Genomic DNA, 17133 nt, shown 5'->3' with positions numbered 1-17133 from the left:
CGAAGAGATCTGCAAGACAAAATGGCTAAAGACATGAATGTGAGCGTGACCTCGATGAGAACCATCGTAAAAAACGATCTCCAGTTGTCCCCCTACAAGATGAGAAAGAGACAGCACCTCACACCTGCCCAAAAGCACAAGAGACTTGAAAGAGCAAAGCTTCTTCTTGGAGAACTGAAGGCTGGCACGGCAGAGCAAGAGATCGTTTTTTCTGATGAAAAACTCTTCACAATTGAAGCGACTGTTAACAATCAGAACGACAGAGTTTACGCAAAATCTTCAGCAGACATTGATGACTCCGTGAGAATAGTTTTCCGAGAGATCGTTTTTTCTGATGAAAAACTCTTCACAATTGAAGCGACTGTTAACAATCAGAACGACAGAGTTTACGCAAAATCTTCAGCAGACATTGATGACTCCGTGAGAATAGTTTTCCGCCGACAAAGGCCGTCTTCCCTCATGGTGTGGGCTGCAGTCTCCAAATCTTGGAAATCGCTTCTGATTTTCGTGGAGCAGCGGGTTAAGATCAACACAGATCGCTACATTAACGATATTTTGGTTCTAGCATTTGAAGAAATGAAGAAACACTTCAAAGATCAGCCTTTCACCTTCCAACAAGATGGAGCACCATCCCACACCTCCAGAAAAACTCAGGACTGGTGCCAACGTCATTTTCCAAGATTCTGGAGTAAGGAGATGTGGCCTCCTGCATCGCCTGATTTGAATCCCATGGATTTTTCGGTGTGGTCTTTGTTGGAGGCAAAGGTCTGTTGTGTTGCTCATCCAAGTGTTGATGCTTTGAAGACATCTCTTCTGAGTGAATGGGCTAAAATACCTCAGGAAACGCTGCGTGCCTCGGTTGGTAACTTCAGACAGAGAATTGAACGTCTAATCGAAAGGAAGGGACATCACATTGAAAATAAATAATTTGAATTTATTCTTGGTTTCCTAACTTATAATTTTCATTCATGTTTAATTTATATTTTTGTAATTTTCTATTAATAAACCACTTTTGAATTGGTCCAAGGACTTTCTGTTCACCCTGTATATTTATTATAATATATTAAATTCAAAAATATTTTTATTTTACTTGAAAAAGTTTATTTTTACAAGTATTCTTTAACAAAAACTAATTTACATTAAAATAGTCTGCACTTTAAGATTTTTTTTTGTTGTTTTTTTTCAAATAGTAAAATGTAATGAAATCGTTCAGTAAGTGTTTAAGGGTAAAAGTGTATATTTTATAACATTTTTTAATGGTAAACGTATATTTTTTTATATAACATTTTTTAATGGTAAACGTATATTTTTTATATAACATTTTTTAATGGTAAATGTATATTTTTTATATAACATATTTTAATGGTAAATGTATATTTTTTATATAACATATTTTAATGGTTAATGTATATTTTTTATATAACATATTTTAATGGTAAATGTATATTTTTTATAACATTTTATCATGGTAAACGTATATTTTTTATAACATTTTATCATGGTAAGCGTATATTTTTAATAACATTTTATCATGGTAAGCATATATTTTTTATAACATTTTATCATGGTAAGCATATATTTTTTATAACATTTTATCATGGTAAGCGTATATTTTTTATAACATTTTATCATGGTAAGCGTATAATTTTATAACATTTTATCATGGTAAGCGTATATTTTTTATAACATTTTATCATGGTAAGCGTATATTTTTTATAACATTTTATCATGGTAAGCGTATATTTTTTATAACATTTTATCATGGTAAGCGTATATTTTTTATAACATTTTATCATGGTAAGCGTATATTTTTTATAACATTTTATCATGGTAAACGTATATTTTTTATAACATTTTATCATGGTTAACGTATATTTTTTTATAACAATTTTAATGGTAAACGTATATTTTTTTATAACAATTTTAATGGTAAAAGTATATTTTTCACAACCGGTTATTATAGACGATATAAAAACATTTCAATGTAAGTAGATGAATTTTTTACTTGATGAGATACCCTGCATTGCCCATGTGTGGAGAGGTTTTATTGTAATGGTATTGAGCAATCCAGCCCCCCCCCCCTAAAAAATAGCAAAAAAAAAAAATTAACTGCAGTATCCAGGCTTGAACCTGTAATGCTAAGGAAAAGGTGAAAAAAGCAAACGGTTTAGTCACCTTGCCTACGTGACATTGTGACCTCATGGGCTTTTGAAATAATGTCTTTTATATGTACGTCGAGATCGCGAGGCATGAATGTCTTTGCAAAAATGTTGATGCAAAAACTGACCCCTCCTTGGAAAAAAACGGCCCAGTTGACGGTCAAAGAATTAATGTTTTTGGCCAATTTTTTAATGTTTGTCATCCAAGGTATAGATCTTCCTAACGATACTGATTTTGCCAGCGTTCGTTGTGCGTGTCGAAAGCTTTTGGGAGACATATAAACACACATATTGCCTTTCATATATTAGCATTAAAGATAAAACCATTCTGAAAAAAAAGCTATGTTTATTTGCTTATTTTAAAACTGGTAAATATCAACCGTCTGAATCTCATGGACATAAGTGGGCAAAGAGAAGATCAAGAACGAGAGACAAGTTGATACAAGACGTGGGTCTCACGTGGCAGCGGATAGCTCAGGACAGAGATAAATAACTAAAGTCCAGGGGGGGGTCCTCATTGAGTGATAAGACCCTTATTGATTGATTGATTGATTGAAATAATAACCAGAAGGAACATTTCCAGAGCATTCACTGTGAAGCAAAACGTTAAGCAGAAAATGAAAGTAAAAAAGAAAAACAAAAACAAACATGCAGAACTTAGAGATAACCCTTTAATCTTAACAGGTTATGTCTACAGAGCATCTACAGATATCCTAACAGGTCCACGCATTTAGTAATAAACAAATTTCTAATTGAGACAAAGCTATGATAAAAAAGTATTAGAAAATTTAAATTCACACCTGTTTAAAGTTGATTTTTTTTTATGTTTGGTTTTGATTAACCTAATAACATATTGAATTTAAAAGAGTGTGCTCACTGTTCTAGTAACCCACGAGGAAAGAATATCACCTATTTGCTTTGAAGAAGTAAAAACTACTAATGAAAAAAATCTCGCAGGTAATCAATAATCAATATATTTGACTTCTATTGAAGGGCAGACTGAAATACTGAAAATAGTCGATGAATTTCTCTTTTTTCTTAATATTAAATACGAGTTTATACCTGCTGTCAAAAATGATGATGCTTTGCTTGTGTTTGTACTAATTCATATGAAATAACGTTTCAGTTGGAGTTAAAAAAAAAAAAAATAAAACAAAGCAGAAATGTCAAAGAAAGAAAAAAAAAACTTAGAGATATTTATTGATAGTTACAGAAAAAAGTTTAAAAAAGAAAAGAAATATGAAATTAAGAAAACCTTTCAAACAAGTAGTTGAAAAAAATAAAGCCACCAGCAATTAACACAAGAATTGAGGAAAATTAAGTGTGTATAAATGCCAAATCAGCAAGCATACATAGTAAACAGATAGAGAGTATTCAATGACCGGATGTTGCATTTGTGCTAAAGTTGATCGCTTTTTTTTCTTAATTCTCTAAAGAGGGCTCAACTTTAATCTCTAAAATAGACTGAGCAACTATAATATTTTTAAAGTAAATATTGATTTTTATATCTGCAGACACTTATGTTTCATGCTTACATAACCACAGTGCGCAATTACGGTGTAGGAAGTGATAATTACTGCTGGTCAGAAGATTTTGAACCCAGACATAAAGTTACCTTTGTTAATATTTCTTTAAAAATACTAATATATATATATATATATATATATACCGTATATTTCGGCACATAAGACAACCCTTAAAAACCAATCTTTAATAAGATACCGGGTGTTGCCATCTCTAGCCTAGGCTAAATAAACATAGTATCATGATGTAGCAGTTGTCTTATACAAGCCATATATGAAAAAATTATTAAAATTTGCTTCAATTTTGTACCTCGTCTTATCTGACGGTCACCTTATACACCAAAATATACGGTGTATGTATAGATGTATATATACATATATATACCCGCGATATATAAAGCGACTGTCAGATAAGATGAGGTACAAATAAAATTATTAAATTTTAAAACTTAAATGTTGTTGAATTAGAATTGAAATCCCCCACGTTTTTTTTTTTTTCTTCTAATATCGTTTTTTCAATCATAATAACCATTTCTGTAAAGTCTGAAGTTACTGGGTTGTTGATACGATTCAGTAACCAAAACATATGTAACTAAGCAGATAAAACGGTAATAAGAAAATATTTGCTCTGCAATAGTATTGAGCACTTTCTTCAGGTTTTTTTACTAATTACTATTGTTGCTATATATATATATATAAGTTCTGGTATATTGCTAACGAACTAATGCCAATATTTTTCAAAAATGCTCCATGCGCGTGTAGAGCTTTTAGAGCAAGAGATGGGAGGAAGGTTGTTCTCTGAGCATCTTAGTTGGTATTTTTTGCTTTTGACTAAGAAGTTCATTTGGAGTTTTGACTATTCATAAAGAATGTAGAAACGCGTAGACTCCACGTGTATATAATTTTTATATACACACACACACACACACATTGGTCTTTATTATACAATGCAGTCTTGGAGAATCTATTGAAAATCCAAATTTATAAACTTTGTCATTTTATAATTGCATGAAATAAATTCTATCAAGATTAACAAGATATTGTGCTATACTTTCCAATATGACAGCGTATAATTTGTATTTTATTTTACTTTTATTTCATAAAGGTGTACTTTGTTTTTCCAGGTGCTTGTCTTGTTGAAGCAGGAGAATCATTCAAAGACCTTGCTGAGGTAAAATTTGCCCTCGAAGACAACGTGAAACAGAACTTCTTGGACCCAATGACTCAACTGGCCAATAAAGATTTGAAAGAAGTCAATGTAAGAAAATGGCAGCTTTTTCTTGCTTTGCTTTTTCTTTTCTTCCAATTTCACTTTTAGGTGTTTGTCAAAAATTCCTCTTACATTAGTAAGCAAAAATAAAAATCTGTGATTTACATATCCATGACAGAATGAAAATGTCATATTCCAAAAATCATGTAAATCGATCAAGTAGTTTTATTTTTACCTCAGAAAATCAAATTTTATGAGTAAGCAAAAGAGGACTGTCTCGCATTGTTATCTTGAAGAAACAAAGACAGATAACTCCACAATAATTAAAATTTGCAAGATCAGCCTTTTAAAGCCTACAATTTCCCATTAACCGCTTAAATTCATTTAAAAATGATTTCCTTTATAAAAATAAAACTACTTGATCAATTTACATGGTTTTTGGAATGTGATATTTTCATTCTGTCACTAGTACATACATTGTAAAGGATTTTCTTTAATTTTGTTTTTGATATAGGAAGAATCCTGGAGAATCACCCATTTTTATCTTCTGCTTTACTTATTTGGCTTTTAACATGTACACAGGCGTTTGAACTTTGAATATTGTGGAGAAGCATAAAAATAAATGCCTATGGGTAACATGTACCAACTGTTGGAAAGCAGTGGTGTATAAATCTTGAACCTTTCAGATACAAAAATATTGATTTATTTGTTGCAGACTATTATCCTCATCTTTCTTAGTTGTTTCGCAACGTTTTGGCCAACTATTCCTCTGGCCTTCGTCAGGTAACAATTAATTGCTGGGAACACAGTTAGGAGATTCAGAGTTCCTATCCTATAGCGGTTACCACCTGACGAAGGTCAGAGGAATAGTTGGCCGAAATGTCATGAAACAATGACTAAGTGGTCCTGGATATGACCTTAAACTATATCCGATGGTGAGGCCCCAGCTTGTGGACTTTGGGGAGTGTGGAGCCACTCTTTAATTGCCATTGCTCCCAGGTCCACTCTGACTCGGAGTGGTAGTACCTGTTAGGGTCAGAACTATGGGTTAAATAAAAACCGACTTGAAAAAAAAAATATTCTATTAAAAAAGTTTTTCTTCAATAACTGGATTTGGCATTAAATAACCTGAAAAGGGTTGATATGCCGTAAAATAAAAACAGCCAACCAACAACAACTAAGAAAGATGAGGATAATAGTCCACAATAAATAAATTAATGAATGATGCTCATCTCAATAATGAATTCCAATTGAATAATATATACAGAAATAATGATTATACAAATTTGGCACCATTGGGAGTCCGAGATGGCAACATAAAAAAATGTTAAAAACTGATTTTTTTTGCAGAAGTTTTTGGGTTTTTCTACCTCATTTGCATATGATTTTATTGTTATTTTATTTGCGAAAAAGCAAACGTTTCATCATAAGAGAAAGAAAGAGGGTGTGTCTTATGTTTTAAACACGAAAGAATTTACATGACCGAAATAGGAATTAATTGCCTAAATATATGAATTCTAGATTATAATCTTTCAAATGTTTAAAAAGTAAATAATCTAAACGTAAAAAAAAAAAAAAATTTAAGATGGAATCAAGGCTATTAATTGAAATAAATTATTTATACAAGTCTCTTTGATATTTTCCTGACAACTTGTCCTGAACAGTGCTCATCCGTTATGTCTCCACTAGGATCTTTCGATTGCTCAGTTGTCTCAGTTAAGATCAAAACAAAGCTCTCTAAGATATTTAATGCCCCTTTTCATGAGTGTATAGATACTTGGAACAAGCTTTCATTTTTAATATTGTAAATTCCTCTTCATTCCATTTTCGCAAATATTGTATCATATACGATATAGTTGATTAGTTAATCACTGGTATTGAGAGCTTCATATCTTCCAAGAATTTCCAACAGTAACCAAACAACCAGCTGTGGTACACCTTTAGATGTGCTGCAATCATTACACACAGAAATCACTATTTCAATTGCGTTCAATGGAATAAATGCTCTGAAACCAAATCTATCTTTAGGGTTGCCTACAACCACTGTAAAAGATTTATAGAAAATTCAAGAGTCCTCTGTTCCATCTATTAAATCTTGAGTGGCTGTGTTTTGCCAACTGTTTTTTCTTTATTGAGCAAACAATAACCATGTACCGAGGTGTCAGTTTCCTACAACTCAGTATGTGATCTTGTCCTAAGATCATAATAGCATGAAAGCCTGTTATAGAGAGGCTTGAATGCATTTAAAAAGGCTTCTCTAACTTCATCACAGAGTGTATAAATACTTGGAACGACCTTAGATTTTTAATATTGGAAATTCCTCTTCATTTCCATTTTTTCTTCGAGGGAGGAGAAAGCTGAGTAATTTGTGTTAAGCAATATACGCGCCAGAAATTTTTTTCAAAGTTGAACGAATCAGTTCTTTCGACTTCTGTCTTCTCGCAAACGTCGCACTCTTCACAGGCAAGTTCTTTTCAACCGTCGACCGACCAAAAAAAAAGAAATGACGACACCAATCTTTTGTTTCGGCTTGACTTTTTATAGCCGTCGGGCAAACCCAATTGTCACTGCAATGCGAGTATCGCTCACAAACGTTTTTCTTTGTAATCTAACAGTCCCAGGTTCGATCCCCGACGCAGGCACGCACAACTCATACGTTTTGTACGCTTTTGCGCATGCTCGTCACACAAAACTCTATCATCAATCACAATTATAAAATTTCTACACAAATGCCTTTGTCAGTGTTGTTTCCCTTCCCACAACTTTTTATGGGTTTCTTATTTTTGATACACGATTTTCTTATTTTCCTCAGTTCGTTCGGTTGCGAATGCTGGACAGTAATGAAGGTGGTCGAAAGTCATTTGGAAGTAGTGGAGATAGGGGTTTTAAGGAGAATTTTACGAATCTCGTGGATAGAAAGGGAGACAAATGGAGAAGTCATGTGTAAGGCAGAGTACAACAGATCACTACCCAATACTGTTCACGCCAGACAGTTAAAGTTCTTCAGTCATTTAATGCATGTAGACAGCTTGAAAAAGTTTGATGTTAAGAAAAACGTTAAAAAAAAAGCAGGAAGTCAACGAACAAAGTTCACTGACAATCTCAACACGGTCACTGGAAACACGACTATAGATCTCATCAGAAAGACCATATGCAGAGGGGACTGGAGAGCAATGATCATCGATGTCTGCAATAACAGACCTGATACCTGAAGAAAAAATAAATGAATGAATCCGTTTTGCAAAAAAAAATTTCTACATTTCAAAGCTAGCAGAATCAGCAATATTTTTATCTTCTATAAACATGTGTGGTGCAATTTGTTTTGCTAATGTATGTGAATGGCAGATGGTGTAGTTGTTAAATATTTGGTTAAGGAAGGATAGGGGTGGAGGATACAGAACTGAAAATATCTCTGTCCAGAGTCAGACCACCCAAGAGATATTTTCTTTGCATAAGTGTTTCATTTAATGGAAGAGCCCAATTGGGATCAGCTTTGAAAGAGAAACAATGCCTGGCGACCAGTCGGATGTAATCTTCAGTGAACATCTATGGCCAGAGTCAGTTAAGCGTTAAGAAACCGTGGTGGAGGAGAAAGAATTGAACGTTGGAGAGCAAGCATTTGATTTTTGGGAGAGCTATTGAACTGTTGAATCAGTGTGCCTCACCGGCCTGGGTGGATCCCTTGAAAGATTGGTCAGAAAACTCTTGTTAATGGAATTGGTGTGGCTCGTTCTGGCCAGGAAAACATCTTGTTCCTGCAAGTCTGCTATTAAAACTTGGGAAAGTGAGCACCACCTGTAACCTCCAAGAAATAAACATTATTTGTTTAGAATGTGGAGAATTTTTCGTTGGAGCACTAACTGGATGGGCTGACATACAAGCCTTGAATCAGCATAACATGTATGATGATCATAACAGCTAAGTTCACACTTCAAAGATGCATAACTATGCCCCCCCCCCTACCATACATGCACTTTTAAAAGAGAACACAAGTTGTATGTGATATTATTACCAGATTTGGGATGTACCTACAGAATTGCGAACAATATCTGCTTTAGAAATTACTCTCACAAAAAGAATGTGCCGACTGCCCCCTCCTCATCCCTAAATTCATATAAGTACGTTTAACATTTAGGATCATGTCTAATAGGTGACTATTGGGCATCGAGCAGCAAGATGTTTGTTCACCTTACATTTAAACTTCTGCATATTAGTACAGTCAGAGAAACGGGAAACGAATTCCAAAGTCTAGCAGTCTGGTAGAAATTATTAGTGTAGAAATTTTTCCAGAATTTAGGGACCATCAACAATCTTTCCCTCGAACTCTGGGAAATCTTTCTGCTGAACTCTGGAATCTGCATGGAATTTTAAACAGAACCCTGTATTTAATCCATGGGGGTAGCATGTTCTGGTTTCATCACACTGAGGGTTGAGCCTTCAACCTCCAGGAACAGTGTAACTTTACAACTGAATTGTGCCAAGTACTTTATGCACTATGCCAAGATTCCAAATTATGAATAATCAATCCGCATCTATTAAGCATTTTTTCAATGAAAATATGGTTGGTCCCATATTCTTCAACCTAACAAACTTAATGTTGTGCAGTCGATTTTTTGTCAACCAGAAAAAAAACTTGTACACTTTGTTTTTGTATAAAAATGTAAAAACTTTCTTTCTTTATTGCCTCGTATGTGCGCCAGCTAGACAGAAAGTGTGGACCTGGAGGTGCGTGTGTGGAACCACGAGTTTGTGCAATGTTGCTTGCCGGTTGACTGTAGGCTTCTCTTTTCTTTTGCCTTTTTCTCTGGGCTATATATGTGACTTGCTCCTGTGCATCAAACGGTTGACCTTTCACCACCGACGATATCAATTCTGACATCCTAACCCCATCGTTCAGTGCATTTGCTACCAGCTGTCATGCGTGCGGTTGCGTGTGTGCACTTTCAACACACGACACTTAATGATGAAGCCACATGTCTCAAATGTTGTCACTAATGTTGGAACGACTAATTGGAATTGGTGATCAGAAAACACAGAACTTTTGGGGGAAATGGTATCAAAATTAGAAAAATTCGTACCTATTATCCAATGTCAAAAATGATTTTTTAATTTTTTGTGGTTTTTATTTAAAACTTAATTTTCTTTGGCTGATAAAATCTATGCATACAGTTGTGTTTATTAGACTTACATTGATATTAAAAGCGTAATTTTCTATTTTACAAATGAATACGACTTCCTTATATACTTAGTTATAAATATACCAGCGATTTAAAAAAAAAAAAAAAAAAAAAAAAAAAAAACTAATTTGCATATTCCTTTAAAAACAAACTTTTATTAATTCACGGTTTGTTTGTTTTTTTTTCTGATTGGATGATTAGTTTCATTTTATTATCATGCACAGTTATATTTGTACGTATTTTCTACATTGTGCATAATTGCATACCATTTGCAGTCATATTTAGAGTAAATGTAGAACGGTCTACTGTAAATTTTTAGTTTAAAAACCCATGTAATATATGCACATATTACATGGGATTTTAAGATAATCCTAAAAAACAGCAGTAACTCTATAGGTTAATATTTAAAGATTTAAAAGTATCAGAACTGGTAATTGTATCGGAATCTGGAAAAATATTGGAATTGTCACATCATTAGTTATAATTAAGATATACTAATTATAGTGTCATTGTTATAATGGTGTTGAACCACCTTCTTCCGTGGCCTATATTACATTCCAAACCAGGGCCCGGTATGTATGCCAATTCTGACTAACTACTTGCGATTCCACTATCGCAAGTCGACCACTTGTTGACCTGATAGTACTGCTAATTCCTTCCTCATGCTTATTGTCCAGGTTTTCGGCTGTCTGGTTATTTTTATTTTATTTATTTATTTATTTTTTTTTCAAACAGTTCAAATTGGATCAGTTTGAATATCGCTTGAAAAATATTGTGGCTGATTTTTTTTGTTTTTGCGTGAATATCAAATGAAGTGGGTTTTTTTTCCATTTAACTTCTAATCAATCGCAAGAACCCATGACATATATGGCACAATCACGTTGGCGCACTGGTTCTTGCCAGATCACCAAAGTTAAGCAACGTTGAGCCTGGCCAGTACCAGATGGGTGACCATTTGAGAAGGTTGGGTGTGGGGGCGAGCACCCTCATCCTGAAAAAGAACTTTTCGCTACAAAAACATCTACAAAGTTGTGGATGGCCTATGCCCCTCCAATGTTTAAGGCTATGGATGGATGGACCCATGGCATAGTGGATAAAATACTTGGCAAAATGCAGTTTTAAGTTACACTCTTCCTGGAGGTTAAGGGTTCAATCATCAGTGTGAACGACACTCAGAATACAATCGTGAATTACTTAGGACTTCTAGCCAGTCATGGCTGATAGAATCAGAACATGTTACTTCTGTGGATTAAATTAAATGGTTCCATTTGAAATTCCATGCAAATTCCAGAGTTCAACAGAAAGATTTTTGAGTTTGACAAGGTACACTTAAAGGTCAGAGGTTACATCCTTCGAAATGTTGTGAAAATAACACTCGCGATGAGAAAAGTAGTCTGAATAATTCAAATAATGTGTAATCAACCAGTTTCTATAAAAATAGCTGTGCTGTTGCCAAAGACAAATTCAATAGTAATTTATTCTATTGAAATATTCAGTATTTATTGACTCCATAAAATTGCTCGCAATGTGTCTTCTGTTGGAAAGAGGTTGCAGGGAAGAGAAAAGGGCATCCTCTACTAGGCTATGAAGTTTATTCTGAACTATGTCAAGGCACGATAAAGTGCTTCTAGCAGATGTGGCAACAGTAGTCCATCCTTGGACTCTTTGACTCTTTTACAGGTAGAAAAATGATCCAAACTCTGCCAGACTAAATGTTGATTGACATGAACAATACCTATGCAGGTGACTTGGTTCTTTGCATTTAAAACAAAGCATGAGTTATCTCCCCTTGTGATTACTACTACTTGAATAATCAGCCTTTTATCACGTTTGTTAGATTTCAGTAGAAAATGAATTTCTGTACTTGTAGATATTTGTGAAAAGTAAAAATTTTGCTAATTTGGGGGAGAGGGGCCATTTCCCTTGGGTTACCAGTACTTGTTTAGTGTAAATGCTCAGTTTTAGTGGATTTTGATAAAAAAAAATTTGCATAACTGAATATATCTCGACTTAAAGTACACAGAAAACAGCATTGTTACTTTTTAGTTATTTTGACTATTTTAGTTTTCTGGGAGATGAAACGGTTTTCCTTAAATTTTTGTCTGCATCAGTTTTCAGTCTCGTTCATGGTCAGCTAACTTTGTGCAAAAGAAACTTATGAATTAATTATGAGGAAACCAGAATGATGATAAAGACAAAAATATAAATACTTTTTGATTAGCATTGGCAACCTAAAATATATTCATTAATTCTTTATAGTTAAAATACACTTTAAGTGATTGAAGACCAATAATGTCTTCACTAATAATAGTGCTTACAGACAAGAGATGCTTCATTGCTAGTTTATATAAAAGCAACCAACTCTAATAATTATTTTATGTTAATTCGTTTTGTTTTTTTTAAATCAAAGTGTTTGCATGATTTTCCAAAGTTAACCAAGTTACCTTAATTGCATTTTTATTTCTCGATTCTATCAATCAGATTCCTATCATAAAACATGAAAGATGCAATAGTTGTGCTTGCATGATTTACACCTTTCGGACCATTTTCCTCATCTTTGTTTCTATTTTCATGACATGTCGGCTGGTGTATTCTTTGGCCTATCTTTTCTTTTCATTTAATGCATTTATATAGATTGATCCAATTCTGTGGTCGATTTCATTTTAAATATTGTGGTTAAGTTAGATGCTTCGTTATAATGTAGAAGTTTAGTTTGGTTATATTTGTTTTAAGTCAAAAGAACGTTCAACCATTTTGGCATTGCTGTATTTACCTTACCCTTTTTTTCTTTTCTTTTTTAGCACCATCGAAAAAAGCTCTCGGGGAGGCGGTTAGACTATGATTGTAAACGCCGAAAAAAGGATAAAGGTGAGTATCCTAGATGGTGTTTTTCTGAGATAAGAATTCCGTTCTAATTTTGCAACAGATGTGTGTACGTGTTTTTAGTCCATGTGAACGTGTTTCGGGCATTTTCATTATTCCGCATTATTTATTTTTTTTTACATATAATTCTTCAGTTTATTTTTCAATGATTTTTTTAATGAATCTTTAATGAATTTTGAATGAATTTTTTAAAAATACATTTGACTTTTATATTTCTTGCTGACAAATTCTTTGAACTTTTTCTTGTTAGTCATTTTCTTATATTTCATGTTTTCTGACATCAATGGATTTTCTTTTATCATTGATTTTTGTTATTATAATAGTACAACTTTGTTACAGTTTCCGGCCTTGGAATACAAGAAACATTAATGATTCTTTCTTTCCCCCTTTTTTTTTTTAAATTTTTTTTTATTTTTTGTTTGCTATTTGAAATTCAAACTGTGAAAGATAATTTTTATTTATTTATTTTTTTTTTTTTTACATTTTCTCCCTCAGGTGGATTATATTGTGCTTTGTGTTTTAAAAAGAGAATTTGAAATAATTAACATGCAAATTGTTTATTGTTCATTTTGAACTCTACAATCAATGTCCGTTAATCTAAAGGATCTTTTTGTTTTGTTAATTAAAACTTAAAACAAAATTGAAATTAATTCTGAATATTTGAGTGCAGAGAGAAACCTCTACAAAAACACAATGAACAATTTTATAGAATCAAAAAACTGATATGTTCTTATAATAGTATTAATGTTACAGCACAAATTATAACTTAAATTATAAAGTTTTTCTCCATGAAAAAAGCGTTAAGTTTCAATTGAAAAAGTAGGTTTAATAAATCAATTCAATGCAGATTTTGTTTTTTAAAAAATAAACATTTATTTATAAATCTAATTTTTGGCGTTCATAGACATAGATGTTGGCAAGACATCATGCCAGGAGGGAAGAAAAAAAAAAAACTGTTTCTATCCTGACGAAGGTGCTATGAATGCCGAAAATTAGATTTATAAACAAATAAGTTTGTCTATTTTAAAAAAATCGGCATTTAATTGACTTATTAAACTTACTTTTTTCAATTTAAATTATATTTCTATCAGTGGTAGTTCTGTTTTGTTTTTCAATACCATAGATATTAAACATAACGTTAAATTCCTTAAAAAAAAGTGAAATAAATAAAAACAAAGCATGCATGGCCCCTCGTTATCCTTTATAGATTATTGACTTTTCTTTTTCATGAAGAAAATAATCGAACTTTTATTATGCAAAAGATAATAGTTTTATTTTTATTTATTTATTTATTTTTTTTTCAAAAGTAATATTTGGAATCGTGTCTAACACAGGAATCTGTTGAGGATTATCTGATTTATTCTTGGATCTAATAATTGATAGTAAAGTGTTTGTGATTTTGTTTTTAAACATCTCTATAGAAGATTATTGATAATACGTTTTGTTTATTTACATGAAGAAAATAATCAACGTTTTATTATGCAAAAGATGATAGTTTTTTTTTTTTTTTTTTTTTTTTTAAATTGGTTAACTGCATTTAAAAGAAAATGCTTTTCCACCCCAAACAAGGCATATTACCACTTGGAAACTAAAGGTGCTATTATTTAGAATCGTGTCTAACAGAGGAATCTGGGGAGTTGTATGTTGAGGATTATCTGATTTATTCTCGGATCTTATAATTGGTAGTAAAGTGATTATATGATTCTTTGAGATAAGGCAATTGTAGAATGATTGCTTTTGTGAAGCAGATTTGGTGATAAAATGATTATTTTTGTGTTAAAATGTAGAGCGAGTATTTTGAATCTTTTGGCACAAATTGCGGAGATTAAAGAAAGCAATGTTAATTGCGATTTTATGATTATCAATAATCACTTTTCTTTTTTGTATTAATTTTATAATGGCCTTAATAGGAAAATAGAGAAAACTTATTAAATATTCTTTTGTGGACTGTTAACATAATGTAATCTACCCCTTTCTTTTTTATCCTTTGATATATTTACATTGCAATAGATAATAGTAGATTGTGTGTGCATACACACACACACACACACACACACTAGAACCCCGGGATATGGTGGCCCTAGGATACGTTTTTTTTTTTTTTTTTTTTTTTTTTCAGGTTACAATGTGGAATACAATGTTTCTCCAGTATTTGCCCTGCCTTACGGTGTTATTCATAATGTTATTATATACATGTGTATTATAAACTGTATTGTATTTTTTACTAATTTTTAATGCCGTATCCCGGGGTTATAATATAGACGTGTGTTTAAGTATAAAAATAATTGTTAATACTTATTTTTTATTTATTTTTTAATATAACTGTAAAGTCCCTTTAATAAATTAAAGTTGAGCCCTCTTTAGAAAATTCAGAAAAAAGTGATCAACTTCAGCGCGAACGCAACGTTCCAAGTTCTGGTCATTGAGTACTCTCATGACTATTTCCTATATATATGCCCACCGATTTGGTATTAATTTTCTTTAATTTCTATGCTAATTGCCGTGGCTTAAAGAGGAGATGCTAATCTACAAAATCAAGAGTGGCTTTGTGAGTGGGGTCAAATCTCCTGACTAGCAGTAATTATCTCTTCCTACACTGATGACTGCATAAGCATGTTGGTATAAAAATAATTGCTATTTATTTAAAAATATATTATCTATCTATAAAAGTGAAAATGTCTGTGTGTCTGTTTACACTTCCCTACCAAATAACTCTGTCAATTTTCAGTCTACAGTCTCGAGATTTGACATAAGGAGTATTGAGATTTGGGAAAATCTTTTTAATCGGTTTTCAGCCAGGAATTTGGCTGTTAAGGGGTCTAAGTTCAACAATTTGACCTTTGAAAACTCTACCAAACTCCTCTGCCAATTTTGGGTCTAAACACTTGGAATTTTAGATATAGGTTACTTGGACATGGATCTAACTTTATGATTTGATTTGAGCCCAAAACAATAGGTCAAAGAAAAAAAAATGGATCTCTGCGGTCTCTATCAAATTACTCAGCCAATTTTTGGTCTAAACATTGGAAATTTTACATAAAGTGTCTTCAGACATTTTGCTGAAAATTTGGCTTTCAAGGGGTCAAAGTTTGGGGTTTCTAGCAAACTATTCAGCTAATTTTGGATCTAAACATTTGAAATTTTACATAAAGAGTATTCAGACATGCAGCAAGCTTTTTAATCAGTTTTTGGGCGAAAATTTGGCATTTAAGAGGTCAAAGTTGACAGAATATACCTTTGCAAACTCTACCAAACTCCTCTGCCAATTTTGGGTCTAAACATTTGAAATTTTAGATGTCGGTTACTTGGACATGGGTCAAACATTTAAATTTGATTTGAGAAAGAGGTCCAAATTAGGGTCAAAGTTGAAAAATGTTTTAGATCTTCGGTCTCTACAAAGTTTTTTCTATGGTAGTTAAGGAAGCCTATTGTATAGAAAGGTATTACTGTACGTATTCACACTTTTTAATATATGCATATGCACATAAATTTATGAACAGTGCATAGGGCTCGAGCAAAGTTGGGCAGAATTACTATTATATCTATAAGTGAAATTGTCTGTGTGTGTGTGTGTACATTTCCCTACCAAACAACTCTGTCAATTTTCAGTCTACAGACTCGAGATTTGACATAAGGGATATTGAGAATGGGAGAAATCTTTTTTTGTCAGTTTTTGGCCAGAAATTTGTCAAGGAGTCAAAGTTCAACAATTTAACCTTTGAAGACTCTACCAAACTCCTCTGCCAAATCTGGGTCTAAACACTTGAAATTTTAGATGTAGGTTACTTGGACATGGATCAAACTTTTTAATTTAATTTGAGCCCAAAATAATAAATGTTAAGGAGTCAAAATTGGGGTCAAAATTTTAAAAAAAATTTGACCTCTGCTGTCTCTACCAAATTACTCGGACAATTTTTGGTCTAAACATTTGAAATTTTACATAAAGTATATTTAGACATAGGACAAGCTTTTTAATCGGTTTTTGGGCGAAAATTTGACTGCAAGTGGTCAAAGTTCAAAAGATTTCACCTTTGTGGTCTCTAGCAAACTATTCAGCCAAAACATTTGAAATTTTACATAAATATAGAAGGCAAAATGTGTGTGAACATATTTTGTATGTCGAGCGAAGGCATTTTTCGGAGGTGAGGGGGTCTCCGTGGGGTTGCTACTTTTATAACTTT

At 32.6% G+C, this 17133-nt stretch overlaps 1 protein-coding gene across 9 annotated transcripts in view; it reads left to right on the top strand.

The window, feature by feature from the left end:
- Positions 1 to 17133, top strand: part of LOC145276755 (endophilin-A3-like) — a 557457-nt gene that overhangs the window by 364817 nt on the left and 175507 nt on the right. For all 9 annotated transcript variants that reach the window (XM_080127997.1, XM_080127994.1, XM_080127991.1 and 6 more), the window contains exons 5-6: positions 4807 to 4940; positions 12871 to 12937. In XM_080127997.1, coding sequence (XP_079984123.1) covers positions 4807 to 4940; positions 12871 to 12937 — 201 coding nt within the window. The remainder of the gene's footprint in view (positions 1 to 4806; positions 4941 to 12870; positions 12938 to 17133) is intronic.

This window comes from Euprymna scolopes, chromosome 5 (genome assembly GCF_053919585.1).
Source record: "Euprymna scolopes isolate OS-2025 chromosome 5, ASM5391958v1, whole genome shotgun sequence".
Classification (NCBI taxonomy): Eukaryota; Metazoa; Mollusca; class Cephalopoda; order Sepiida; family Sepiolidae; genus Euprymna; species Euprymna scolopes.
The sequence above is the reverse complement of the archived record's forward strand: the minus strand, read 5'-3'. Positions and strand labels throughout refer to the sequence as shown.